The sequence below is a fragment of the Passer montanus genome, unplaced genomic scaffold (assembly GCF_014805655.1).
Source record: "Passer montanus isolate IOZ18808 unplaced genomic scaffold, ASM1480565v1 scaffold43, whole genome shotgun sequence".
NCBI classification, from domain to species: Eukaryota; Metazoa; Chordata; class Aves; order Passeriformes; family Passeridae; genus Passer; species Passer montanus.
The window spans coordinates 5,272,678-5,297,128 of NW_024369151.1; the positions used below are offsets into that span (position 1 = coordinate 5,272,678).

Below are 24,451 nucleotides of genomic sequence, written 5' to 3' on the forward strand. Positions count from 1 at the left end.
CAACAGGGCCCCCCACCACTTACTTTTGGGCTGCTGGAGCCGGGCACAGAGCCAGGGGCTGGGAGGGCAGGAGGGGCGGCAGCGCTGGGGTCAGCCAAGGCCACGAGGCCAAGGAGTCAGAGTGGAGAAAGGAAGCCAGCAGGGAAAAAACAAAACTCCCCAAGACGAAAACCCAAACTCACCAGTCAGCCCGACGTCAGCCCCGTGCTCCGGGCCCCGAGGCACTGGCAGAGCTGGGGCACTGGGGGAGGCAGGCGGGCAGGAAGGATGCAGCCATCCGGCCGGGGCTGGGACACTGCCAGGACCTGGATCCAGGGCTGGGGCTGGCAAGTGCTTGCCTCGTGCTGGGGGAACGAGGGGGCAGAGGGGTCGTGTGGTTTGGGACACCAGGGCCTAAAACTGGGGAGGGGGAGACACATCTCTCTTGTGCCTTCAGCCCTTTGTGGGTGTGCTGTGAGTGTGCCTCAGTTTCCCCAGGTGGTTACCCGGGTAGGGAGTGGGACAGGGACCCTGACCTGCTCCCCAGTACAGCCCTGAGTGCTTGGTGTTGAGGTTTAGATGCTCTTCCTATGGTTTGAAATCTCAAGGCCATCCCATAAGCTGCGAGGGGGCAAGATACTGGGCCGAATGGGGTGCAGAGAGCTGCACATGTGGCCACCCCACAGCCACGGGCACCCTCCTTCTGTCACACCATGGCTGCCACCATCCCAGTGTCCATCACTGAGGGTCTCTTGGTCGTTGTCCTGTGGTGTCACCGCGAGGAGAATGGTGTCAGGGACCCAGAGGATCCCGTGCCGGGTCCCGGTCCCCATCCCCGGGTGAGCACCGTCCCCGCGGTCCCCAGGAGATGGCAGTGCTCTGTCATGGGAGATGGTTGCTGCTCACCCCGGGTCACAGACATCTCCGGGGACATCCTGGCTGCTGGGGACAGGCGTCGCTGACTTCCCTGGCACGCTTCCAATCTGTCCCCATGCCCGTGAACCGTGAATCGACCCCACCCCCGGGGACCTGCGCCCACCCTGGCGTGAGGGTCCCAGCCCCACTGGGAGCTGTGTGAGGGCTCTCACCTCGGCCAGCAGAGGTGTGGGGAGGAACGGGGCAGGAGTGCAGAAGGGGGTGCCTGGTGCCCCTTTGGCCATGCTCAGCTGTGACCCCCCTGCCCGTGACTCCCTAATCCCTTGTCCCGAGGCATCTCCTGACCCAAGCCCACCTCCAGGGCAGCCCCAGCTGCGGCCTGGCCGAGGGTACAGGCACGGCAGGCAGCGGTGCTCGGGGGCTTCCACCTGCCCACCACACCGGGCATCCATGGGGCAGCCACCAGCCTGTGACCCTGCCAGGGCGCTGGCTGGGAGCAGCGGGGCTGAAGGTCGGGGCAGCCCCTTCCCCATGCCCGGGGGCAGCTCGGGAGTAATTTGGGTGTCCCCAGAAGACAGAACCCCTGTGGCCAACCCTCCGCTCACTAGTGCCAGCCCTGGGGGCACCTAGCCCGGGTACCAGTGCCCTCCCCGTGCCCCTCCGGAGGCGCAGCGCTGTAGGGAAACTGAGGCACGGCGCCTCCGGGGGAGGGGGGGGTCCATCCTCTCCGCCCCCCCGGCCCGCCGGCCCGGCCCCAGCGCCGCCAGCGGCATTTCCTCCGCCGCGGACCCTCCTCCGAAGGGAGTCGGTTTCCTGCCGCCGCCGCCCGCACTCGGCGCTGGCTCCCGGCGAGCGGCCGCAGGCGGACATGGGCCCCCGCTCCGTCCCGCTCCTGCCGCTGCTCCTGGCGCTGCTCGGCCGCCCGGGTGAGTGGGGACGGGGGGACCCGGAGCCCCGGGATGGGACAGCGGGACGGGACAGCGGGACGGGACGGGACCACCGGTGGCTCCGGGTCGGTGGCCAAAGGGGTCCCGGCCGTGCCCGCACAGGCAGAGTTTGTCACCGCCGGGAGCCCCCCGGAGAGGAGGTTTTGGGAGCAGCGTCCATGCGGGAAGGGACAGACGCACCCCGATTCCCGGAACGCGGCGCAGCCCTGCCACTCCCTGGGACCCCCGAAATCCCGGCTGCGTCACCGCGGCGTGGGAGGTGTTGGCCACGCCGCGGCCGAGTCCTGGGCTAGACGGTGCCACACGGCGGGTCTGGGGTGGCTTTGGTCCCTGTCACTTCGGAGTGTGGAGGGGTTGACCAGGAGATGGGGACGAGAAATGGGAGAAAACCCTTAAAGCCTCACGTGGGATGTGGGACTGGAGCTGGGGGCAAGAAACGGGGAAAATCCCTTAAAACCTCACATGGAATGTGGGGATGGAGTTGGGGTGAGAAATGGGAAAAAACCCTTAAAGCCTCAAGTGGGAGTTGGGGGCTTAGACACCTCCGGAGCAGTCGGAGCCACCCCGAGATCCCTGCAAAGCCACAGGGGGAATTTCAGGGAGGGACGCCAGTGCTGGTGGGGCTGGGGGACAGGGAGCTGGGGGACTTGGGGACATTGCCTGCTGGCAGGGGTGAGGGAACTGGGGAGGCAGCAGCCGCCCAGAGAGGCTGGGGCCAGCAGCACTGAGTGTCCCGGCTGGGCTGGTCCCTCCTGGTCACCTCGGGGCAGTGCTCATGGGTGGTGCTGGGGTGGCTCTGCTGCCAGGCTCGATGCCCACTCTTATATCACAGCCCTGCCTGGTGGCTGTGCCCCACAGTCCCTGTCCAGCGAGGCTGTGCCGTGGGGGCCGTGTCCCCTGTGGTTGTGCCATACAGTTTCCATCCTTGTAGGTGCACAGTAAGTCCCGTGTCCTGTGTGACTGTGAGCATGGTGCCCATCCTGTAGCTGTGCCACAGTCCCTGCCCCAGGGCAGTGCCGTGGCATCCCTGTCCTATGTAGATGTGCAGTAAGGTCTGTGTCCTCTGTCGCTTTCTTGTACAGTCCCCATCCTATAACCATGCCACATGCTCCCCATCCTGTGGTGCTGTGCCACAGAGGCCTTGCCCTCCCTGTCTGTGCTGTACAGTCCCTACACCACACAGCTGTGCCATCTGGTCCTCATCCCACACAGCTGTGCAATGTCACCTGTGTCCTGTGTAGCAGAGCCATGTGTCCATGACCTTTATATTCACCCCCACCAGTCTCCACCCTGTATGGCTGTGCCATACATGCCCTAACAGGGCTGTGCTATATGGGCTGAGTCCTACACAGCTGTGCCATATGGTGCCCACCCTGAATGTGTGTTTCTATGGTCCCTGTCCTATTTATCTGTGTTGTATGACACCCGTCCAGCGTAGCTGTGGCACACAGTCCCTGTGCTCTGTCAGGGAGCTGTACAGTCCCTTATTGCATGTGTCTGCATGGTCCCTGTCCTGTGTCACTCTGCCACACACACAGACCATCTCCTCTGGCCATACCACCCCTCAGGTGTGCAGCTGTGCTATATGGACCCTGTCCTGTATGACTGTGCCGTGTTGTCACCACTGTCCTGTGTAGCTGTGACACATGGTCCCCATCCTGCCTACCTGTGCTACTCACCACATCCCGTCCAGTTGCTGCTTTTTCATGACAGGACCCTCTGGGGCTGGGAGCCCACAGTGGGCACAGTGCCATGGGACTGAGTGCCCCAAAGGAATGGGCACAGTGCTGTGGGACAGGGATGTCCATGGCAGGTGCAGTGCTGTGGGACTGGGGTGCTCTTGGTGGGTGCAGTGTCAGGGTGTCACACAGACACAGCCAGAATCCAGAGGGGGGGACTTTGTGCCCCCCTTGACAGGGGCCAGCAGTGCTCCCCGTGGGGTGAGCATAGTGCTGGGTCGCCCCTTCCATCCCTGAGGAGAGGCTTCTTGGCACCTAGAGAGTGGCAGGAATTGTGTGGCTTGTGTCAGGCCCAAAGCCTGGACCCATCCACCCCATCATCTGCCCCCCAGTGCCACCTCAGCCAGTGGTGGCTCAGAGGATGACAATTCCCTCTCAGTGCAGGACCAATCCCCATTCCTGTCCTGGATCAGCTCATTACACAAGTGCTGAGGTAACACTGCCAGACGCAAGGATGCCAAAGTGGTGCTGCCCATCCCATGGGCATCCTGCACTGCCAGAGCCACCCTTGCCCTGCACTCCACACCCCACACCCCAGCTTTGCTCTCTGCTCCGAAACCCCAGGAATTTCCCCCCAGCCCCTGACCCACGGGGGAGCCACAGTGGGACCATCCCTGTTCCCTGATCTCAGCAGCACCAAAGCAAAGGAGAATGCATGTTGGCAAAACATAAAGTGGATTTTCTTCCTTTCTTCCTTTTAATTTTTTTCCCTTTCCTGGAGTACAAAAATAACAGTGCCCTTATCTGATCGCCCCGGCGGCCCAGCTGAGCCCCCTTATCTGATCCTGACATAATGCTGGAGCCCGCTGCCTTCCCCAGGGACAGACAGTGCCCGACTGGCACCGCTGCCCGTGTCCCCTCCGCTGGCATCCCTGCCCTGCCTGAGCTCCCAGCCCTGCTGAGCTCCCACGGGATGCTGCCCGAGGGGCGACGAGCTGCCCCTGCTCTGCCCGTGCTCTGCCCCTGCTCTGCCCGTGCCCTGCCCGTGCCCGGTGCCGTCGGGGCAGGAGTGGAAGGGAAGAGGGACACAGCCTGTGGCGCCCAGATAAGCGGCTGTTTATCTTCCTCCCGATGCTGCCGGCCGCCACGCCGGGGGAGGAAGCACCGGACAATGAGTGGGCCCACGGCAGCGTCACCGGGGGTCTGTGCCGTGACCCCGCCGCCACCGCCAGGCCACCCCGACGGTGACACGCGGGTCAGGGGCACCATGATGGGCACGGCTTGGACGGAATGGCCCTTTGCTGGGTGCTGTGTCCCAAAATCTCAGTGACCTGGGGCATCACACCCTCTAGCCCCAGTCCCGGTAGGGTTGGCTGGGTGGACTGGAGTTTGGTCCAGCCACCTCCCAGTGCCTTGGATGGGAAGAGTTGGAGTGGGAAGGGATAGAACTCTGTGGCCACCTCCAAAGGAGGTGTTTCCAAAGGAAACACAGCATCCCAGGCACTGTCTCCCCATAGAAAGCCCACAGCAGCCCAGCTGTGGCCACGGGGGTCTGTCCTTCCCAGCCCCCTGGAACAGAGCACCCATGGATGCCGACGGCTCCTCGGGGCCAAGTTAAGGACAGCCGGGCCACAGCAGGGCTGCCTGAGGCAGAGGAAGCTGTCGAGGCACGTGGGGATTTACAGGATCAGGCCTTCAAATGGCTGTTTGCGCTCAGGATTTCCCTTGGCAGCCGCCGGCCGGCCCCGCTCGCCGCACGCCGCCGGGGGCTTTGGGACGGGGCAAAGCTCACGCCTCAGCGCCGCGGAGGATGAGCTTCACAGCCATTTCCATACCTGCGCTTCCCACTTTCCTGCGGCCGGGAATGCGGGGGGGCTTCCGCCGCGCCCCAGCCTTCGCGGCGGCCGGGCGCGAGTTCTGGCACGCCGAGCAGGGACACTGGATTTTTCCAGCCCGGATCCAAGGGTCATCAGCGTGATTGCAGAGGGGCTGGCGGTGGCAGACGGGCTCCGACACGTAGCAGAAGGTCCCGGGGGTGCTGTGCTGGCGGGGCCGGGCTGGGACTGAGGCTGAAGGGACATTCAGCCCCGTCCAGCCTCGTGTCCCCCCGTGTTGTGTCACCCCACAGCTGTGCAGTGGGGACTGACGGTCTCTTGTTTTCCGCCCAGACCCCCGGAGAGCCGAGGGCTGTGACCTGCAGCCGGTGACGGCGGAGCCACCCGTCACCCTCTCCTATGCCACCAGCACGGTGTCCCGGGGCTGTGTCAGCAACAGCTCCATGGACACGGGCCGTGAAGTCCATGTCCTCAGCGTCAAGTGGTCCAAGGTGAGCAAGAGGGGTCCCAGTGCATCCCTGCAGAACTTCTTACCCTGTCCTTCACACTGTCACCACAGCACTGTCATCCTGGCACTGCCCTCAGCAGGCAGGGTGCCCCAGCTGTGAAAACCTTCCTCTAGCTGAGGAGCAGTGAAAGGACCTGGATTAACCTCCTCCATGGCACCTTGTCCAAGCTTCTCCTCCAGCACAGCCTTGGGCATCTCTGTCCCTGATGGGAATGCAAAGACTTAAGAGGCAAATTATTTAAAATCCCATGCTGTCAAGGCAGATATTCCTGTGCTGGACACCTCAGGACACTCCGTTTCCCTGGGAAGGTGGCCTGGTTCTGGCTCTGGCTCTGGCTCAGGAGCTGGGTTCTGCCATGGGTACCCAGTGGTGACCACGCTGAGGAGGTAGGGAGGGATGGGAAGTGGAAGGGAGGGAAGGATGGAGAAAGAGATGGAAGGAGGGATGAAGGAAAGAGTGGAGGGATGAAGAAGGCACATCATTTCGAGGTGTCCAGGCGAGCAGAAACCTGTCTGCCAAAGTTGGCATGGCCGTGCCGAGGGGTGATAACCACACTGTGGGTGCTTTGGGACAAGGGCAGTGCCAGGGTGGCACTGGCTGGCACTGTTGGGTGGGTTTGCAGAGCACACGGGTTTGCATGGCAGCTCTGCAGGACAGCCCGGCTTCCCTGGCGCTGGCTGGGGCCCAGCACCCGATTTTGGCCCAGCCCTGGGCCACCCGGCGCCACACTCCCCCTCCCTGCCACCTCCCAGTTCTGCTTTTGGAGCAGAGGGGGAGCCAGACCACGAGGCTCTGGGGAGGGTGGGTTTCGCAAGGACCCCTCTGTCCTAGCCCGGTGTAACCTGGCCTTGGCATCCTGGATAGGTGCCAGGGCCGGGGGTGCCCCGGGGTTGTCACCAGCAGCAACAGGGGACACGCGCTGATGTCACGGCTGCGGCACTGAGCCCCGCGGCGCGCGGGGGAAGCTGGGCAGGGACACGGCTCCACTTATAGAAGAATTACTGGAAGCTGCTTTCTATAAGCAGATCCCCACGATGAAAAAAAAAAAAAAAAAAAAAAAGGAGAAGAAAAAGAAAAAAATAACCCGAAAGGCGGCGGCGGGGAGCACCGAGGCTCCCGCCACTCGCGCAGCCAAACAATGGAGCGCCACAAAACACGCGGCAGGAAAAACAGCCGCCAGCTCCTCCCCGACACTCGGGGCCACCCGGGGTCCCTGGCCACCCACGCTTGCCACGGGGCCACGGCCAGGCCGGGATGCCCATGGGCTTATCCCGCTAGCCCTGGGCACAGCACGGGCCGCAGCCTCCCCCTGCTCAGTCCCCGGCTGGCTTTCCCTGCCCTCTCCCTCTCCCTCTCCCTCTCCCTCTGCTCAGAGCTTTGCGAGCCGTTATTCAGACAGCAGTTGCCAAACTTAGCGCCTGGAGTTTTGACTTCCCCATCCGGATTTCCGGCTAGAGGCAACCAGGCCGTGCTAGCCACGAGGAATGGTGTGTGCCAGCTCTGTGCACCCATCCTGCACTCCAGTGCGGGCACACCTGAGCCTGGAGCGGCTGCACGGTGCTGGGGTGGTACTGGGAACTGCCAGGGGGATGCCCCAGTGCCCAGGGTGGGGATTCTCCAGGGTTCAGTGGGAGACACCCCAGTACCTACAGTGAGGGTTCTCTGGTGCCCGGGGTGGGGATGCCCCAGCCCAGTGTGGGATGCTCCAGTCCTCAGTGTGGGGATACCCCAGCCCACAGTGGGGTGACACTCTCATACCCAGTGCAGAGATTACTTGGTCTCTGACTCAAGGATGCCCTGGTGCCTAGACCTCACTCTGTGGGGTGTCCTGGACACCAGTGTGGGGATAACACCATCTTCCAGGTGGGCATCCCGCTGGTCCCTTGCTTAGGGAGCCAGGGCGTGTTTGCCTGCCGGTGTAGGTACACACTCACGTGGCATCCCTGTCCCCAAACCCAGCCATGGCTGCCTCTGCATGGCTCATCCTCAGGGCCAGCCTCGGGGCTCTCCCTGCTCCCTCTGGCTCCAGGGGGCAGCCAGGAAGGTGACAGCAGCTGGGGCTTGGTGGCCGCAGTGGTGACACTCTCCTCTTCCCCCCAGGTCTCTCCTGTCACTCTGATGGTGACAGTCACCCCGGGAGCCGATGCCTGCAGCCGGCCAGCAGTGCTGATCCTCCTCTGCACCCGCTGCTCTGCCACCGTCACCTCCCCGTGCTCAAACCTGATCGTCAGCACCGTGAGTGCCACAGCCCCACAACGGGAGCAACCCCGGCGGGCAGCAGGGCTCGGGGCAGCCCCGGGGATGTTTCAGGGGGTCACTGCTGGAGGCTGGTCCCCCCGATCACCAGACATGATGCCTGTGGTGCCCCGGGGAGGAGGGCACGCTCCTGGCCATTGCTGGCGGCGCTGAGCGCTGGGCTGGCCAGGCAGGGAATGACGCACAGGGCTGGAAAAAGCTCCCATTTCCTCCGGCCGGCGGGAGGAAGGTCAGGGATGGGGTTTGGCTCCAGCGAGCTGAGCCGGGGTCGGGCGCTTTGTTAGCAAAATAAACCTCCTGCTTTGTTTGTGGCTAATAATAAAGTGGGCTGAGCCCTCCGTGTGCCACCAGCCACTCTCGCTGCTCTCAGCTCATGGCCCTGAAAACCCCCACTTATCCAGGGTGGCCCCCAGCCCAGGCTCCAGGGACACTCTCCTGTTTTGGGTTCACATTTGTGTCCTGCACGCTGAGGGGAAAGGTTTTCCTTGCTTTCCCCATGCCAGCCTGTGTAAGGGAGGGATGTGCCTTGCTCCTCGCCCCGGCTCAGGCTGTCACTTGGCCCACAGGATGCCCAGCTCAGCCCGAAGAGCACCATCAGAGCACCAAACCCTGAGCCACCCATCGTCTCCAGCGAGGGGCAGCTGCTGGCCTGGGCTCTGGCTAACTATGGGGGCATCACATCCTACAGCGAGCTGCAGGACCCCCGCAGGGTCCAGCTCCACCTGGGAGAAGGTTTGTGGGGCTGGGGGCTAGCACTGGGGGGCTGGAGGGGGCAGGAATGGCCTTCCTGTTCCAGAAGGGTGACAACCTCCTGGGGCAAAGTACCTTCCCCAGGAGATGCCACGGGGACTGATGCCCCTGGCCCTGAGCCTCTCCCCACCCACTGAGCCCAGCTTGACTTTGATCACCCTTGCCACCTCTACAGATGCCCGCAGCCCTCCAGAGTGCATTCCCCAGGAGCACTTCAATGCCATCCCACACCTTGAGACTGAGGTCTTCTTCCACGGGGTGAAAGGCTGCTCACTCAGTGATGCCCAGAGCACCAGGGCTGCTCACATCGTCCATTTGCAGTCGGAGCCCAGGTACCCCAGTGCCAGCAGTGGGACCCCAGGGGTGGGACAGGCTGTGGATATGCTTGGAGATGCTTGGGAAGGTGGTGGGCTTCCCAAAGGGAGAGCCCCACATTCCGAGTTGCATGGGGGACCAGTTGGTATGGAATGCTGAGAATGGGGGTCTTGTGGTTTTGCAGCTCCTCCATCACAGAGGTGAACCTGTCTCTGAGCTGTCCTCAGAATTCTGCTGGCAACCAGATCCTCATGCTGCAGAGCAAGGCCAACTTCACCTGGTCCCTCTTCTCGGAGTGCAACATCCAGTTACTGGTATGCTGAGAGGAGCATGTCTTCCCCACCACCCCCACCAAAGGGGTCTGCCAGGTGCCCAGGAGATGCTGGTGCCATGGGGAAGGTGGCAGGAGGGCACCTGGAGACATTAGACATGGGCAGCCCCCTTGCTGCAAGCCCTCATTACTGGGATGAACCCTGCCCTGTGCACCCCCAGCTGTCCCTGTCTCCACTTAGGCCCTCTGTGTTTCCCCCCTTTCCTCCTCTCTGCAGGTCTCTGGGAATTACAAGATGCCCATTTTCTCCATGGTGCTCCCAGGGGAGCCCCTGCCTGACACGGAGCAGGACCTCATCGCTAAAGCCTTTGAGAAGAACTACAGTGTCATTGCCTCCTACTCGGCCATCCCTGCCAGCTCCCACATCAGCCTGGAGATCCATGAGCACAGTGAGGCCCCCAGCACGCCAGGGCTGGGTGGGATGGGGGGTTCCACCGCTCCCACTCAGCCCCCCCATCTCCCTGTCCTGCAGAGTCGGTCGAGACGCCTGTGACCACCGCGCCCGTTGTCATCACACAGCCCCCAGACTTGCCCCACCAGGTGCTGCTCACACTCAAGCCCTGGAAGTGCACAGATGAAACCATGGAGATTGTCATCATCAGGTCCTACCTGGAGGTGAGGAGGGTGGAGAGGGGTGCTAATGTCCACCAAAATCCCTCAGAAGTTGCATTTTCCTCTGAGTGCTTGGGGTGGGTGTCATGGGGCTGTCCCCAGTCAGTGGGTGACTACAGTGTGCTTTCCTCCCAGCCCATCAAGGACGTGGTGAACATCACCCTGAGGGACATCAGCTGCCAGGCAGAGAAAAATGCCACCCACTTCATGTTGAAAAGCCCCCTCAGCCATTGTGGCACCTCACTGGAGGGCAGGGGCTATGCCAACAATGAGGTGAGAGGGGCTAGCTGGGGGTGTTGCCTCCAGCCCCACTGATGACAGCTTCAGTGATTGCCAGTGGGGCTTCTCCACCAGGACCTCCTTGCTTTTGCATGGCTGGAAACACCATGCTGCAGCCCAGAGCTGAGATGGAGGGGGAGTGTGTGGGTGGGGCAATCCCATCCCATCCCATCCCATCCCATCCCATCCCATCCCATCCCATCCCATCCCATCCCATCCCATCCCATCCCATCCCAATCTCCAGCAGTGGGGAACTCCTGACTGACCCTCCTGCCTTCTCGCAGCTCATCCTCAGCCTGGCCAGGGACGCCGTGCTCCGGAGCGTGCGGGTAAGAGCCAGGTTTCCCAGCACGTCCTGGGTGGGAGAAGGTGCAGATGGCACTGTCAGCTGGGTGCTGGGTGCCCCCTAAGTGCTGCCCCCCTCTTGCAGGTGGGCTTCCAGTGCGAGATCCCCCGGGAGCTCTTCCTGCGCCTTTTCCCCACCGCTGACTTCGAGGCGCCGCAGACGGAGCTGGAGATCAACAAGGAGGCCTTTGTGCAGGTACTGCCCCTGTCCCAGCGCCCAGGCTGGGGCACTCCAGCCGTCCCTGGGCCAGCGAGCCTGATGGCGTGCCCCGTTCCCACCCCTGCAGGCGTCCATGCGCTGGATGGATCACCCAGCCGACCTGCAGCTGAAGGAGTGCTGGCTGGAGGCCTCGGGGCGGGAGCCAGTGCTGCTGGTGCAGGGCGGGGAGGCGCGGGGAGCGGGGGTGGCCGTGCTGGAGGGCCCCCCCAGCAGCCACGGGAGGAAGGTCTGGCGGTTCCGCTTCACCTACACCGTTCCTGAGGGCGGGCACATCCCCTTCTCTGCCATCCTCAAGTGCAAGGCCGGCTTGCAGGTCAGTGTCACCCCCTCTGAGCCTGTGATGTCACCATGCTGGTCTCCATCGGGCAGTAGCAGCCTGGTGGGTTTGTCCCACACCGTTGGGTGATGGAGCCCATCCAGGAGCAGCATTCCCTGCCCTGCAGAGCCTGGGGTTCCCCACCTCTGCCATCCTGCAGGGGTGCACACCTTCCCCCTCTCACCCCAACCTCCGCCTCTGCAGAACGACACCATCTTTGAGAAGGTCCTGGAGGTGACAGTGAAGGACGCCTGGCGGCCGCTCAACTGTGAGTTCAGGGCAAGGGAGTGGTCAGGATGGGAATGGAGAGGGGCTCTCCCAGTGTGGCAGTGCTGACGGCCTCGTTCTCCCGCAGACCGTGGGCTGGGGCTGGCTGCTGTGCTGGGCATCACCTTCGGCGCCTTCCTCATCGGGGCGCTCCTCACCGCCGTGCTCTGGTACATCTACTCGCACACCCGTGAGTATCCACCACCCCTGGGGACCCCCGTGGTGGGACAGGGGGGCCACGTGCATGTCCCTTACTGGGTTTCCCATTTGTCCCTCCTGGCCAAAGCCCCCATGTGAGCCAGAGACCAGGCTGCTCCATTGCCCTCATCTGTGCTGGCAATGCTCTTGGGGAATAACCCTGCCTCAGGTGTCTACAGCTCCTCAGGGTCCCTCCTGCATGTCTGGGGCCCCTCTGCCATCTGCCCTCCCTCCTGCTCTGGTGTCTCATGCTCATCTCCATCTCAGGGGCTCAGGGGTCAGCTGGGGAGTGATCCATGAGGGCTGGAGGGTCCCTGGGGACCAAGCCAAGGCCACCACTGTTCGCCCTGAGTCTGGTTTCCCCTTGGTGTTCCCCCGTGGCGGGCGGTGTGAGCCAGGTCCCATCTCCAAACTGCAGCCGGTTTCCAGCACGGCGCCAGCCTCGGAGAGCAGCAGCACCAACCACAGCATCGGCAGCAGCCAGAGCACCCCCTGCTCCACCAGCAGCATGGCCTGACGCCCCCGGGCCCCCCCGAGCCCGCGCAGCCCCCGGCCAACGGACTTGGGGACCCACCCCAGTGCCATTAAGCTGATTTTTTGCCCCAAATCTCAGGCCGAGCCCAGAGGGGGCCTCCATTACTCATTCAGTGAATGCTTTGGCCCCCTGAGGGCAGCCCACACCGGGGGGGGGGCACCCTGCAACCCCCCTGGGCTCCCCCGCTGCAGTGGGGAGGCAGAAAGAGCAGCTATTGCCAAAACCTCCCACAAGGCTCCCCATCAAATGGGGGGGGAAGAAGAAGTGGGTGCCCCCTGGACATGCCCCAGCACTTGGGGTGACCCCCGTGCCCCTCCTGCATCCCCCCAGGAAGGCAGCAGGCACCAGTGGGAGCAGCAAGAGGTTTATTTGCGGAGGATGGTGCAAGGCTGCTGCCCTCCCACAGGACGATGGGCAGAACCCACCACTCCCCCCAGCTCCCCGTCCAAGTTACAAACTCTTATCAATAATAATAAAAACCTTCCCTATGTTAAATTAATTGTGCCCTGATGCTGAGCCTTGCCACAGCTTGAGGCTCCCACCTACCAGAGGCACTGGACCTCATCACAGCCTGGGGCAGCCCCCCAAACCCTGGGGGTCCCCCCAGTCAGCCTGACTAGGGAGGGGATGGAGACCAGGGGCATCCCCCCACGGACAGCGTCCTGGGAAGGGCACAGGCAGAAGGCACTGGGGTGAAAACAGCCAAGCCAGGATGGGGTGGGGAGCCCCACATCCCCCTCCAGATGCCATCACCGGGGGCGAGGCCGGTGCTTGATGTAAACAGAGGCGCGGAGCCCCGCGGCCGTCACCGGGACAGCGTCACCGGGACAGCGTCACTGGGACAGCGCGGGCTCCAGCAGCCGCAGCGCTCCCCCCACCAGGTGCAGGCTGCCGGTGACCAGGACCCGCACGGCGGCCGCCTCCCGCAGCAGCACGGCCCCGCTGCTGGCCGCGGGGTGCGGGTGAGCCCCCGAGGCCGCGGGGGCTGCCAGCCGCGGGTCCCGGCCCTGCGCCACCCACCGCAGCGCCTGCGCCAGGCACGGGAACACCAGCGCTGGGGAATTGAGGGGCCGTGGGGCTGGGGGCACCAGCAGCAGGGAGCCTCGGGCGGGGGACGGCTGCAGCAGCCCCCCCACCCGCAGGGGAGATGGCAGCCAGGGGTCCTGCCCCACTTTCTCCTCCAGGAGCCTCGTCCATGTCCGCTGGTTCTCCAGGCAGCGGGTCAGGGCGTTCTCCAGAGTCACGTTGAAGTTTTGCTGGTCTGGGAGGGATGGAGACGGCAGTCAGGGATTGCAGGGGGAGCTGGGAGGGATCGGGATGGGAAGCTGGGGGAGACCCCGTCTCCCCCGCGCTCACCCGCGTTGTTGGCCACTGACATCTCCGTGAAGTTGGGGCAGAAGACAGCATAGTCAAAGTGACAGGGCTGCGGGGACAGGAGGCATCAGCGCTGGGGGAACCCTCAGGACCCACCCACGGGATTTCCACTGGGGCAGTCCCACACCAGCGGGGTGGCAGGGGATGGGGCAGGGGATGACCCAAGGCCCTTCCCCGCACCCAGGACTGTGAGACCCCTGCAGGGGGCAGTTGAGGTGGGATACACCCCGGGACAGCAGGATGGGTGGACAGACAGACAGACAGGGTGCCAGCTCCACCTCGTGGCTCCCTGCATCCACAGCAAAGCAGGTCCCAGGACCAGCAGAGAACCCAGGCACCGGGGACAGTGAAACCCCCCAAACCTCACCACCAGCAGCTTGAGCAGCGCCGCCGTGTCCCGGTCGCCTGTGGCATTGAAGAGCAGCACACGCACCTCAGAACCACTGCAGGGAGAAAGGGCAAGTGGCCCAAGCCCCCAGGGGACCTGCAGCACCACCGCCTCACCCCCACAACGTGTGCCCCCCTTTGCATCCTCTCCTTACTCATGGGGCTTGTCCTGGTTGAGGGCGACCTGGCGGAACCAGCGCACACAGGCCTGGACGCTGCTGGTGGTGTGAGCTCCGTCCAGGTACCACGTCACAGGGCCATGGCAGAGCACCTGAGTCCGGCCCAGCCACTCTGTGTCCCGCAGGCCTGGGGGAACACAGGGCACGGCTGGGACCCCCATACCCTCCCCAGCACTGGTACCCTGTGGGAATCCAGTGTGGGGCAGACTGCTGGGGTCCAGCGTGGCCCCGCTATGCCCTGTGACACGGCGAGGGGGGTCCAGGCATGGCCATGCCGCACCTCGGATCATGGCGTCGGTCAGTCGGAAGGCAGGCGCCAGCGGAACTGGCCTCCCCGGCAGCTCGGGGCTTGGCAGCACCTCCTTCAGCTCCCCAAGACCTAGGCAGGACAGCACCCCACTGAGCCTTCGGGGGCCCTGCTGGGGTCTGGCCCCATCCCCATGCCCCTGCCTTACCCTGGCAGCCGCGGCGCTGCAGCCACGTCCGCGCCAGCTGCAGGGCCAGGGCGGCGTTGGAGCGCTGGTGGGAGCCCGCCAGCCCCAGCTCCAGCGCCCGGCAGCCCTCCTCAAAGTCATCCAGCTCCGGGCAGAGGTACAGGGGACACTGTGGGGACAGCAGGCTGAGCCCCCCGCCTGGGATGGGGTACCCCAGTCCACACCCTGCAGCAGCTCACCTTCCGCTCCCGCGCTCGCTCCCTCAGCACCTCCAGCGGCCGCTCCGGCTGCGCCACGGTGAACGCCGGCACCCCGGGCTGCAAGGAGGGGGGTGCTCAGGGACAGGGGGGAACACACCCCGAAAACACAAGAGGAGAGAGAAGACCAGGTCTCCCTACCTTAAAAATGCCCCCCTTCTGCCAGGCAATCTTCTCCATGGTGTCCCCCAGGATGCTGGTGTGGTCGATGCCCAGGGAGGAGACCCCACACACCACCGGCGCCCTGGGAATGCAGCACAGCAGTGTCCCTGCTGCTCCCCCTGCACTGTGGGGACATCAGGCCCTGGCAGCCCTGGGGACAGGCTCAGCCCTGCCAGCTCCTACCTGATGATGTTGGTGCAGTCGTAGGTGCCGCCAATGCCAACTTCCACCACTGCCAGGTCCACCTGGGGACACGGGGACGTGAGCCATCAGAGCCACCAGCAGGAAACACCCCCATGGATTCAGGGATGTGGGTGGAGACAGGTCCCTGCCACCAGCCCTTCCAACCCCACACCTGAGCACACCTCTGTTTGTGGGGGCATCATCCACCTCACACAGCATGCTGTTTACAGCCATCAGAGCCTGATCCACACAAATTCTGACCCAAACCCCCCCTCCCTGAGGTCCCCACCAACCTGACATTTCTGTCACAAGCTGGAGGCCACCACCACTGACCTTCTCCTGCAGGAAGACGTGGAAGGCCATGATGGTGAGGAAGCGGAAATAGGCCGGCATGCTGGCATGTGCTGGGTCCTGCCAGGCAGAGCACGGTGAGCACATCACCCCGGGAGCGGGGGACCCAAGGGAGAGAGCACCCCCACAAACCCTGCTGGCCCACCTTGGTCTCCTCCAGGCGGTTGTACACCAGCCAGAAGTACTTGTTGAAGAGGTCCTTGCTGATGGGCTGCCCATTGATGCGGATCCGCTCGCGCACCTGCACGAGGTGAGGGGAGCTGGGGGTACAGAGCAGGGGGAAGAGTTAGGCACAGCCCCGCTGGCCCTCCAAAACCCTCCTGACCCCCACCCACCTGTAAAAGCCTGTCTTCAGCCCGTAGTTGCGGAGGATGCATTCAGTGAAGGCGCACGCTGAGCCCTGAGGGGACAGCTGTGTTAAACCCCGCTCCAGAGCAGGGCAAACAGAGCCACAGACAGCAGCCGTGCCCCCTGAGCCCCCCCAGCACCGCCCACCCGCCTCACCTTGCCCTTCGTCCCCGTGACGTGGATGATGTTCAGTCGATCCAGGTCCTCGACCTGTAAGAGTTCAACCACCCTGTGAGACCCCCAGGGCAGCCAGCGCCAAGCACAGAGGCACCAGCGGGACGGGAGGAACAGGGACGGGGATCAGCCCTTCACCTTCAGCCCGCTCCTCTCCAAAAAGCCCTGCATGGCTTCCAGCTGGGCCTGGGGGTCACCGCGCTCCCGCTTCACCTGCTCCAGGTAGCTGGCATTGGTCTGCAGGGTGTTGAGCATCCGGATGGCATCCTGGAAAGACGCCTAGGGCAGTCGGGATAGTGGCCAGCACAGCGGGCTCGTGGCTGTGCCACAGCCCCGGGGCCACCCTGCCCAGAGCCCGCTGCACCCTGACCCACCCCTTCGGGCTCAGTCCCCTCGGCGGCGTCACCGGTCACCCAGGCCGGCAGCATCTCTGCCATGGTGCCGCGGGGACCCGCCGGCAGCGCCAGATGCCGGCACGGGGACAGGCTTCTTATGGGAGGGGTTACCCGCCCTCCCCGGTGCCCCTTGGCCCCGCGGCGGGGCACGGCACAGCCCAGCGCCGGCACCGGCGGGCAAGGTCGCCGCCGGCGGAGCGGGCAGCGCTCCAGTGCCGCTGTTTAACGAGCGGGGCTGATGAAGCGGCGACGCCGCAGCCGCACGGCACACCCAGGGCTCACCACGGCCACCGAGCCCCCAAACCCCGCTGAGGGGCGTGAGCCTGGCGTTGCCGCGGGGGAGACCGGGCAGCTGGGACAGCGTGCCCGGAGCGGGACACTCCAGACAGACAGACAGCGGGACAGACAGACAGACAGCGGCGCTGACCCCGAGAGCGCCCGGCGCCGCACAGCGGGACCGCTCCCGCCCGCCCGAGGGGCGCTCCGCCGGGCACCGCCGGAGCCGGGCACCGCCGGCAGCCCCACGGCCCGCGCGCGCCGCCGCGGCCAGGGGGCGGGGCCGCCGCGGCCTCGCCGCCGCCGCCGCCATCTTTGAAGCGGGCAGCGCGCGCGCGCCACGTCGCGCGAGGAAGGCGGGAGCGCCATCTTTGTGAGGGGCAGCCAGGCCGCCGCCGCCTCGGGAAGGACACGGGGGTCCCGCCGCCCCCCTCGGGACGTAGCACCAGCCACAACCCGTCCCCAGACCGCTCGGTGTGAGGGCACAGGGACATGCCCCCCGCAGCCCCCGCCCCGCAGCATCCCGGGAGCAGGACGGGGCTCTCAGGCTGCCCGGACCCGCGCTGCCCTCGGGACGGTCGGTGCTGCCCCGCAGGCTCCCGCTGCTGCCTCCCTTCAGGCAGCACAGGACACGAGGGTCGCACCAGCTGTCTGGGACAGGACAGTGTTCATCCACACCGGCACAAGGCAACTGCCTTATTGCTCATCACAGACTATTTTTCCAAATAAACAAAGCCCCCCCGCCCCCCCAAAAACAGACACTGCTTCAGAGCCCCAAACCAAGAGAGTTACCTTGTACATGTCTTTGATCGAGCCTGAGAACGGCCCTGCTCGCCACCACTTCCTCATGAGACTTTACACTACCAACGGCTTTTGTCAGCAATTGTTAACGGGCAAGCTACCGAGTGCCAAACGCTATCACCAGCTGCACGCCTGGAATCCCGGGATCCTGGCACTCACGGGGCTCGGGGACAAGGCTGGCTACAGCTGATAGCCACGGCACACTGTGCAGCTGTGGAGGACCACTTCTCTCTATGATTTGATCCTGACACGTCCTGACATGAAGTGTGCCCAGGTGATCCCGGTGGGTCAGGCCAGTCACTGTACCCAAAGGAGGCAGTGCTCTTGTTCTAGTCTCTCATGCAAAGAGCTCCAGGAGAGAGCAGGGGACACACGAGTGTGGCCCTGCTCCCAGCACAGTGTGACCAGCCCTGCCTATCCTGAAATCCCTGCAGACAGCAGGAGGGCAGTCTCACCTGAGGCACAGGGCAGTGCTTGGCTGCAGCAGGCTGGGTGTATCCAATATGATTCCCAGTCATGGTTTGCAATTAAGAAAGCATGGATGCCATGTGCTGTCACAGACACCAGCTGTCCTGGCTACACAGAGCATCCAACTCTGCCAGCCACCTCTCTGGTTTGCCCAAGAAGCCCTTTTTTAGGCTAGATCCCAGTCTCCAGGGAGAGCTAGTCATGCTGTCTAGGGTGGCTCTGCCTTCCCCAAGACACATCTGATGACTCAGAAGCACCTGCCTCGTCCTTCACCAACGCTTCAGTGCTCAGAGGATACAGAATGCAGGAGCTATGACAGACCAAGAGAGCTCAGACATCCCCAAGCAGGGCCCAGCTTGGTTCAGGGCAGCTACTCCCAGTCCTGCCAGCCCCAGCATGGATGGAGACACTTTTTCCATCACCATATCCATAACAATTGATCTGCAAGTTTAATGTAACCAATACAGGCTTTTGGGGAGCAAAAACAAGTTCTGGGACAGGAAACTGGGGGGGAAACAACGCTGAGCTCACAGGTATCACCTCCCCAAGTCACGCAGCTCTGCGGTGGCCGAGGAGATGGCCAAGCTCTGATAACACCATCAGTCAATTCACCTCGAAAAAAGTCCTTTCCTAGACAAAAAGACCTTGCCAGGACATCTCCACTTAACGTGGGGAAGCCCAGGCAGGACCCCTCCGGATGTCAAAACACTCTGTCAAACTCAGTCTGGTTGGTGGCCGCGGGGTTCCTGCCCTGGTTCGCCGGCTGCTGCGGCATGTGCCCACCCCTCCTGCGTGGCGGGGCCAGGTACTCAAACATGGACTGGTTGTGGGTGGACAGCATGTTCTTGAGGTCTGAGGGCATGGGGTCCGACCAGAAGAAGTCGTGGTTGAGGGCGTCGTCGCTGTCGATGCGCTGGGCGGGGTCCAGCACCAGCAGCTTGTCGATGAGGTCCAGCGCGTAGGGGTCCTTGACGTAGGCCTTGAGGCGATCCTTCACCTTCCGCTTCTGCCCCTTGGGCAGGTCCAGCTTCTCGTACAGCTCATACTTGTCCACGTTCGGCCAAACCTGCCAAGGGGCAGCAGAAGGGGTTGGCAAGGAATGCTTATGGAAAGGACAAGGGTCCTTGTGGTTTGAACCGAAAATGGTTTGAGCCATTTTTGGTTCAAACACCCTCAGGCAAACCGAAATAACAATTCTGTTTTATAACCTCCAAGCTGGAAGATGATGTTCTCACAGCAACAAAGAGGCACTAAAGGCCTGGAGACATGTGGGCAAGTCAGGACAGTCTTCCAGCGTGGAAACGATGCTCAAGGATTTCTGGTTCCCCCATGAAAGAACTACTAGAGAGCACAGTTCAGGCCAGCCACCACATCCAGAAAGATAAAGTGACAAAACTGATTGCTAAATAATCACCTGGATGTGGCACCTTTTATCCTTAGAAAGCAAAGCCTGCTGCAATCACCAGCACTTATCTCGGTCTGGGAGAGACCACAGCAGGCAGCTACTTGCCAAAGGAAGCGCCTTCAGTGTATTTACATAATGACTGACAGCAGGAAGAGGACCCTGAGGCTGCCAGCACAACATCCCGCAGGTCCCAGTCTGGGCTGAGATCCCTCAGCTTGCTCCACAAGAGGGCAGGACGAGCTGCTGATGAAGGAGGAGCTGAGAAGGGGCCGGCTGCTCACACCAGAGCTGAGCTGATGCCACAAATCACAAGACAGAATTCTAGAGGCTTTTCAAGGTGACCAGTGCAAAACACCTGAGAGTAAAAACCCCCACCCTTCTTTAAGCAGAAATGGGGGGTGTTTGTCTGAGAGACAACCCCAAAACACAAGCTAGAGATTCTGCAGCCTCCCTGCCAGCAGCAGGCACACTCTGCTGGGAGCACACAGGGCAGGAAGAGGCCTGAGTGCCCCTCTCTCCACAACCCATCCCCAGTCTCCCCCTCACCTCTGGCGTGATGGATCCGCAGAGCTGGCTGATGAGGGTGAGCTGGTGCTGCTCCGTGTTCCCCTGCATGATGGGGCTGCGGGTCCACATCTCTGCCATGATGCAGCCTGCACCCCAGAGATCAATGGGGGGGCCGTAGTCGCGCTCCCCTACACGGAGATGCCAAGTTAGTCCCCCAGAGGGGCAAGAAGGGCCAAGAAGGGCCAAGAGCCCACCCAGGGCTCCTCCTACCTAGGAGCAGCTCCGGGGGCCGGTACCACAGGGTCACCACGCGGTTGGTGTAGCGGTTTGGCTGGCTGTTCTTAGCCAGGCTGAAAGCTCGGGCCAGCCCAAAGTCTGCCAGCTTCAGGACCCCATCCCGCGTGATCAGGACGTTCGCTGCTTTCATGTCTCGGTGCAGGATCTGCACGAGGACAGACATTGAAGAGTTAAGTGAATGAAGTGCCCTCCTTGGGTGTCTTGCACCAGCACGGTGCTCAGGCTGCAGAGGTGAAACAAGGATTTCCTTCCAGCCTGTGCTAAGAACAAGGAGCAGGTGTCTCCCTGCTCCTTGGAAAGCCACCCTCTGAGCAGTACAAAGTCTGTCCCGTTACCTTGTTCCTGTGGATGTAGTAAAGTCCATTCAGGAGCATCTGCATAACTTTCTTGATCTCTGACAGCGTGAACTTGACATGGGCGTTGCTGAGAAGGCCAGCCAGGTCGTGCTCACAGAAGTCAAACACAAGGTAGATGCTGCCCTTGCACCGGTTGTATGGAGAGGCTGCAGGAGAGGCACAGAGAGGCTGCCAGTGAGGCACCCTTCACTGGGTCACAGCTCCTCTCACCTCCCACCACCCTGCAGCTCGTACCACACCCCTACACAGAATCTCAGGGCACAGGAACACAGAGAACCAGGCAGCCTACAGGCCTCAAGGTCCTTTTTAAAGAAGAACTGAGCAAAAACTAGCAACACAAGAACAGCAGATGAGGATTGATGCAGCAAATGTCATCAGACAGGGAAGGAAAGGGCATGGCAACCTTTGAAAGCTTCACTTTGTGCTGCTCTGGGCACATAACTGCTGTGGGGTTTCCCCCCTGCAAGCCATGGCTGCCAGCCAAGCACCAGCAATAGAGGAGGCACCCACAGACAGCGCCGGGAAAAATGCAGAAACACAGAAAATCTGTCTAATCTCACATTAAAAAGTGAGATTTCCTGCAACCTCAAACAGGATCTGCAAAAACTGACTGATCTTGAAGTGATATAAAACTCCAAGTGCAATTTGAAGTCAATGACAGCAGACTTGAAGTGAAGCGATCGATTTCAATCTCGTTCCTAGAGCAGCCACACAAAACATTATTAAAAAGAAAAGCTGATTTTTCATCAGTTGTAATCAGCAAAAGCTGCTGATCAGCATCTCCACCCAGAAAAGCTTAGCCCCACAGAAGCACACTGCTGTCCTCCCCAGCCTGCTACACTGGGTTTGCAGCTCCTCACACAGACACAGCCCCAGACACACCTTTCCAACACAAAAAGAGAAAAGCCTCACGTTTGAGAACAGTAAATGAAACATTTCTACTTTACTGCAAACTGAGGTCAAGGTAGATTTAGATGAAAACTGGAGTACAAACAAAACATAAAAAGGGAACAAATGACATGTCTACAAAAATATTTACTTTTGGTATGCCAGACACCCAATCATCGCAGCTCTTTTAATCACAGAGTGAATTAAAAATTAACTTGTCATTGATGTTTTTACTCATACCTATTCAGACAGTAATCTACACACAACTGTGTACTGGAGTATCTTGAGTTTCCCATCCCTAGGCCAGACATTTCTGCACGTTCAGTGACTGGACTTTGTAAAAAACACCAGATAGTGGTCAGTTTTGTTTTTATTTCACTGACATGACTGGCTAGGGAAGGGCAGGCTGTAACATCAACTGTCACTTTCCAAAGTATTTTTCCAGTACAAATCCATGTGAGAGAATTATACATAAACTCTAGGAAATGTCATATAGCAGTTTCATGTAAACAGAGCCAGGCCAGGTGTGCTGAGCCTGTGGAGCAGTGGGGGCACACGGCATCAGGGGGGAGTGAGGAGGTGGAAGAGAGCTCAGAAGTGCCCATGTGGAGCCCCAGCCCTCCCAGCACAGGCAGCTACATCACCCCCAGAAAGAGATGCTGAGTGAGCCTCAGCTGGAGCTGTGCCATCAGCTCAGAGCTGCCAGAGACCATCCCAGGCCAACCCAGAGAGGCAGCTCCAGGCTGAGGAGCCTCTGCTCCACTCTCCCTCATTTAAAGCCTCTCAGAAGGGAGTTTCCCAGCATGGCAGCATTCACTGCTATGGCACAGGCATAACCTGGCAGGACTACAACAGCTTTTGCCAGCTGAGCTTCAGCAACACCCTGACTCATTTAGAAACTCTTTTCCAAGATCAGTGACCTGTAACCCCATGTCACAGGCAGGATCAGAGGCCCAAGCTCAGCTAGACCACCCCACTCCCAGCACAAGACACCAGGCTGCTCAGCAGGGCTCAGAAAAGCCATCATTAACACAAGGGAGAGCCTGCCAAGTACCTTTGGTCCTGCAGATTTCTATCAGGTTCACCACATTCTCATGTTTGAGCAGCTGGAGGATTTTTATCTCTCGCAAGGCTGTGATGGGAAACTGGAAAAGAGAAAGAGAGAATGGAGGTTGGAGGTGCAGGAGACCAGGCCACCTCTGCCAGAGGGCAGGAGAGGTGTGACCATGCAGCATGGCAGTCCTGCCCTCCTCTCCTTGTACCAGGACAGGGTACAGCCCAGCCCGAGCTGCAGAACAGCCTCTCTGGCTGCTGCCTCTGCTGTTTAAGTGTTAACTCTCTCCCCAACCCCTGAGCACGTGCTTCACACATCACCCAGCTCCTCCACAGCTCAGCCAGGGTGGAGCCCTGTGCTCAGGGTCCCCGAGGAGAAGCCCATGGGAAGTGTCAAGTGTCACTTCCCAGCAGCAATCCAGTGCAGCCCAGTCCCCTCGCTGCAGCCACGTGCCTTTGCAGCCCAGGAGACAGCAGCCCCAACCCAGCCATGCCCCACACTCACCCCTTCCTTCTCGTTTTCCATCAACACCTTCTTCAGGGCTACTTTCTTGCCTGTCTGGCGATGTTTGGCTTTGAAAACTTCCCTGTAAAAAAAAATAAATAAATAAAAAAATCCATGAGCAGCACAGGGAGAAAGGAGACAGGTGCCCCTGACAAGGAACAAGGCCAAACCAAAGCACCACACAGAGAGCTCTTGTGCTGAGCCAATCTAGCCACATTCCCTGGACCAAAGGCCCTCAGGACTCACTGAACCAACAGGGACCGCAGAGCTCTTGCAGCCTTATAAGGATTTTCAGTAATGCAGCACATTCTGAGCAAAAAATTGCTCATTTGGAGCCAGGCTGAACATTTGGAGCCAAGTTACAAGTTCCCACCCTAACTGTTCTCAAGGTTAACTCTGCTCCGCCAGAGCTGGGACAGAGCGGGATCTCAGGCTGGGGAGGAGAGGGCCCAGGAGCCAGCCTGGTTCTCTGAAGGCAGAGGGGTGACCGGGGGAAGGACACGCGAGCACGGAGCACCCGAGACCGGCGCCCATGGGCCGCGGGGCCGGGCCCGGCTGCAGGCCTGAGGCCGGGGAAGGCCGGGGCCGCGCCGGGCCAGGGAGGGCCGGAGCCGGCGAGCACTCACCCGAAGGTGCCCTGCCCGATCTTGGCGAGCTTCTCGTACTTGGAAACCTCGTCGCAGAAGGGGCACTCGACCATGTCGTACTGCTTGGCCATGGCGGCCGCGCCGTTGCCACAGCACCGCGTCCCGCCCGTTCCGCCACGTGGCCCCGCGCCGCCCTCACGTGACCCGGCCGCCGCGCGGGGCCTTGTGGGTGTTGCAGTCCCCGGGGCCGCCGCCATGTTGTCCCCCCTCGTGGCCCGGGAGCAGCGAGCGGTTCCCGGTGCCGGTGGCTCCAAAGCGCGTTGCCGTCTGCCCTGTGTGCGCTTAAACACGTCAGGAGTTAAAGCTTCTGCCCCTGCGGCTGCGATGTAGGGAGGCCATGGCCAGGCAGGACTCCAGGGTCTGGCTCAGGGCAGCCTGAGTTCCTCCCCGGCCATGGCTGTGTTCAGGTACAGGACAAAGAGCTCCACCTCAGGCTGCTCCAAACTGCTCCCCAGGGTGGACAGCACCCAAGGACCGAGCTGTGGCAGAGGTGACTGCCAGCATCCTGGTGGTGGGAACCACCAGCTCCCGGGGAACACAGACACCGGAGCGCTGCTGGGTCCAGGCCACCTTGTCCTGCGTGGTGACACTATCATGGAGCACGCCCGTGTCCCCAGAACGAGAGAACGGCTGCTGGGGAGTGCTGCTGCTGCCAGCGGTGCCACCCAGCTCCCACCCCACAGGGGCTGAGCAGCAGGAGTGCATGGCAGAGTCCTGTCTGCAGGGCTGGACTCATCCACAGAGCTGGCAACCTC

The 24,451-nt window shown here is 61.9% G+C and overlaps 3 protein-coding genes across 7 annotated transcripts; 1 reads left to right on the plus strand and 2 right to left on the minus strand.

The window, feature by feature from the left end:
- Positions 1 to 1,627: 1,627 nt before the first annotated feature.
- ENG (endoglin) lies at positions 1,628 to 12,744 on the plus strand. Of its 3 annotated transcripts, none has more exons than XM_039720044.1 (15): positions 1,628 to 1,781; positions 5,650 to 5,807; positions 7,926 to 8,060; positions 8,648 to 8,813; positions 9,007 to 9,163; positions 9,331 to 9,460; positions 9,695 to 9,866; positions 9,950 to 10,092; positions 10,225 to 10,362; positions 10,653 to 10,697; positions 10,799 to 10,909; positions 11,001 to 11,246; positions 11,454 to 11,517; positions 11,605 to 11,706; positions 12,113 to 12,744. In XM_039720044.1, exons 1-15 carry the CDS (start codon positions 1,724 to 1,726, stop codon positions 12,229 to 12,231), a joined length of 1,944 nt encoding a protein of 647 aa, XP_039575978.1. In that variant the 5' UTR covers positions 1,628 to 1,723; the 3' UTR covers positions 12,232 to 12,744. The 3 variants fall into 3 exon arrangements, with proteins under 3 accessions (XP_039575978.1, XP_039575976.1, XP_039575979.1); XM_039720042.1 differs by having other exon boundaries at positions 12,133 to 12,744; XM_039720045.1 differs by having other exon boundaries at positions 11,982 to 12,123.
- FPGS (folylpolyglutamate synthase) lies at positions 12,598 to 17,699 on the minus strand. 3 transcript variants are annotated; one of them, XM_039720048.1, is made up of 15 exons: positions 17,562 to 17,699; positions 16,237 to 16,365; positions 16,081 to 16,134; positions 15,912 to 15,976; positions 15,722 to 15,836; positions 15,559 to 15,636; positions 15,226 to 15,287; positions 15,022 to 15,124; positions 14,863 to 14,940; positions 14,645 to 14,792; positions 14,470 to 14,568; positions 14,166 to 14,316; positions 13,991 to 14,066; positions 13,606 to 13,672; positions 12,598 to 13,510 (listed from the first exon to the last, which is right to left on the minus strand). In XM_039720048.1, the coding sequence occupies exons 1-15, from the start codon at positions 17,616 to 17,618 to the stop codon at positions 13,083 to 13,085; spliced, it is 1,710 nt and encodes a 569-aa protein (XP_039575982.1). In that variant the 5' UTR covers positions 17,619 to 17,699; the 3' UTR covers positions 12,598 to 13,082. The 3 variants fall into 3 exon arrangements, with proteins under 3 accessions (XP_039575982.1, XP_039575981.1, XP_039575980.1); XM_039720047.1 differs by lacking the exon at positions 17,562 to 17,699 and adding an exon at positions 16,473 to 16,718; XM_039720046.1 differs by lacking the exon at positions 17,562 to 17,699 and adding an exon at positions 16,473 to 16,718 and having other exon boundaries at positions 16,237 to 16,377.
- Positions 17,700 to 18,464: 765 nt separating this feature from the next.
- CDK9 (cyclin dependent kinase 9) lies at positions 18,465 to 23,823 on the minus strand. Its single transcript, XM_039720049.1, has 7 exons — positions 23,676 to 23,823; positions 23,050 to 23,131; positions 22,546 to 22,636; positions 20,583 to 20,749; positions 20,221 to 20,392; positions 19,990 to 20,138; positions 18,465 to 19,104 (listed from the first exon to the last, which is right to left on the minus strand). The coding sequence occupies exons 1-7, from the start codon at positions 23,765 to 23,767 to the stop codon at positions 18,739 to 18,741; spliced, it is 1,119 nt and encodes a 372-aa protein (XP_039575983.1). The 5' UTR covers positions 23,768 to 23,823; the 3' UTR covers positions 18,465 to 18,738.
- Positions 23,824 to 24,451: the final 628 nt, after the last annotated feature.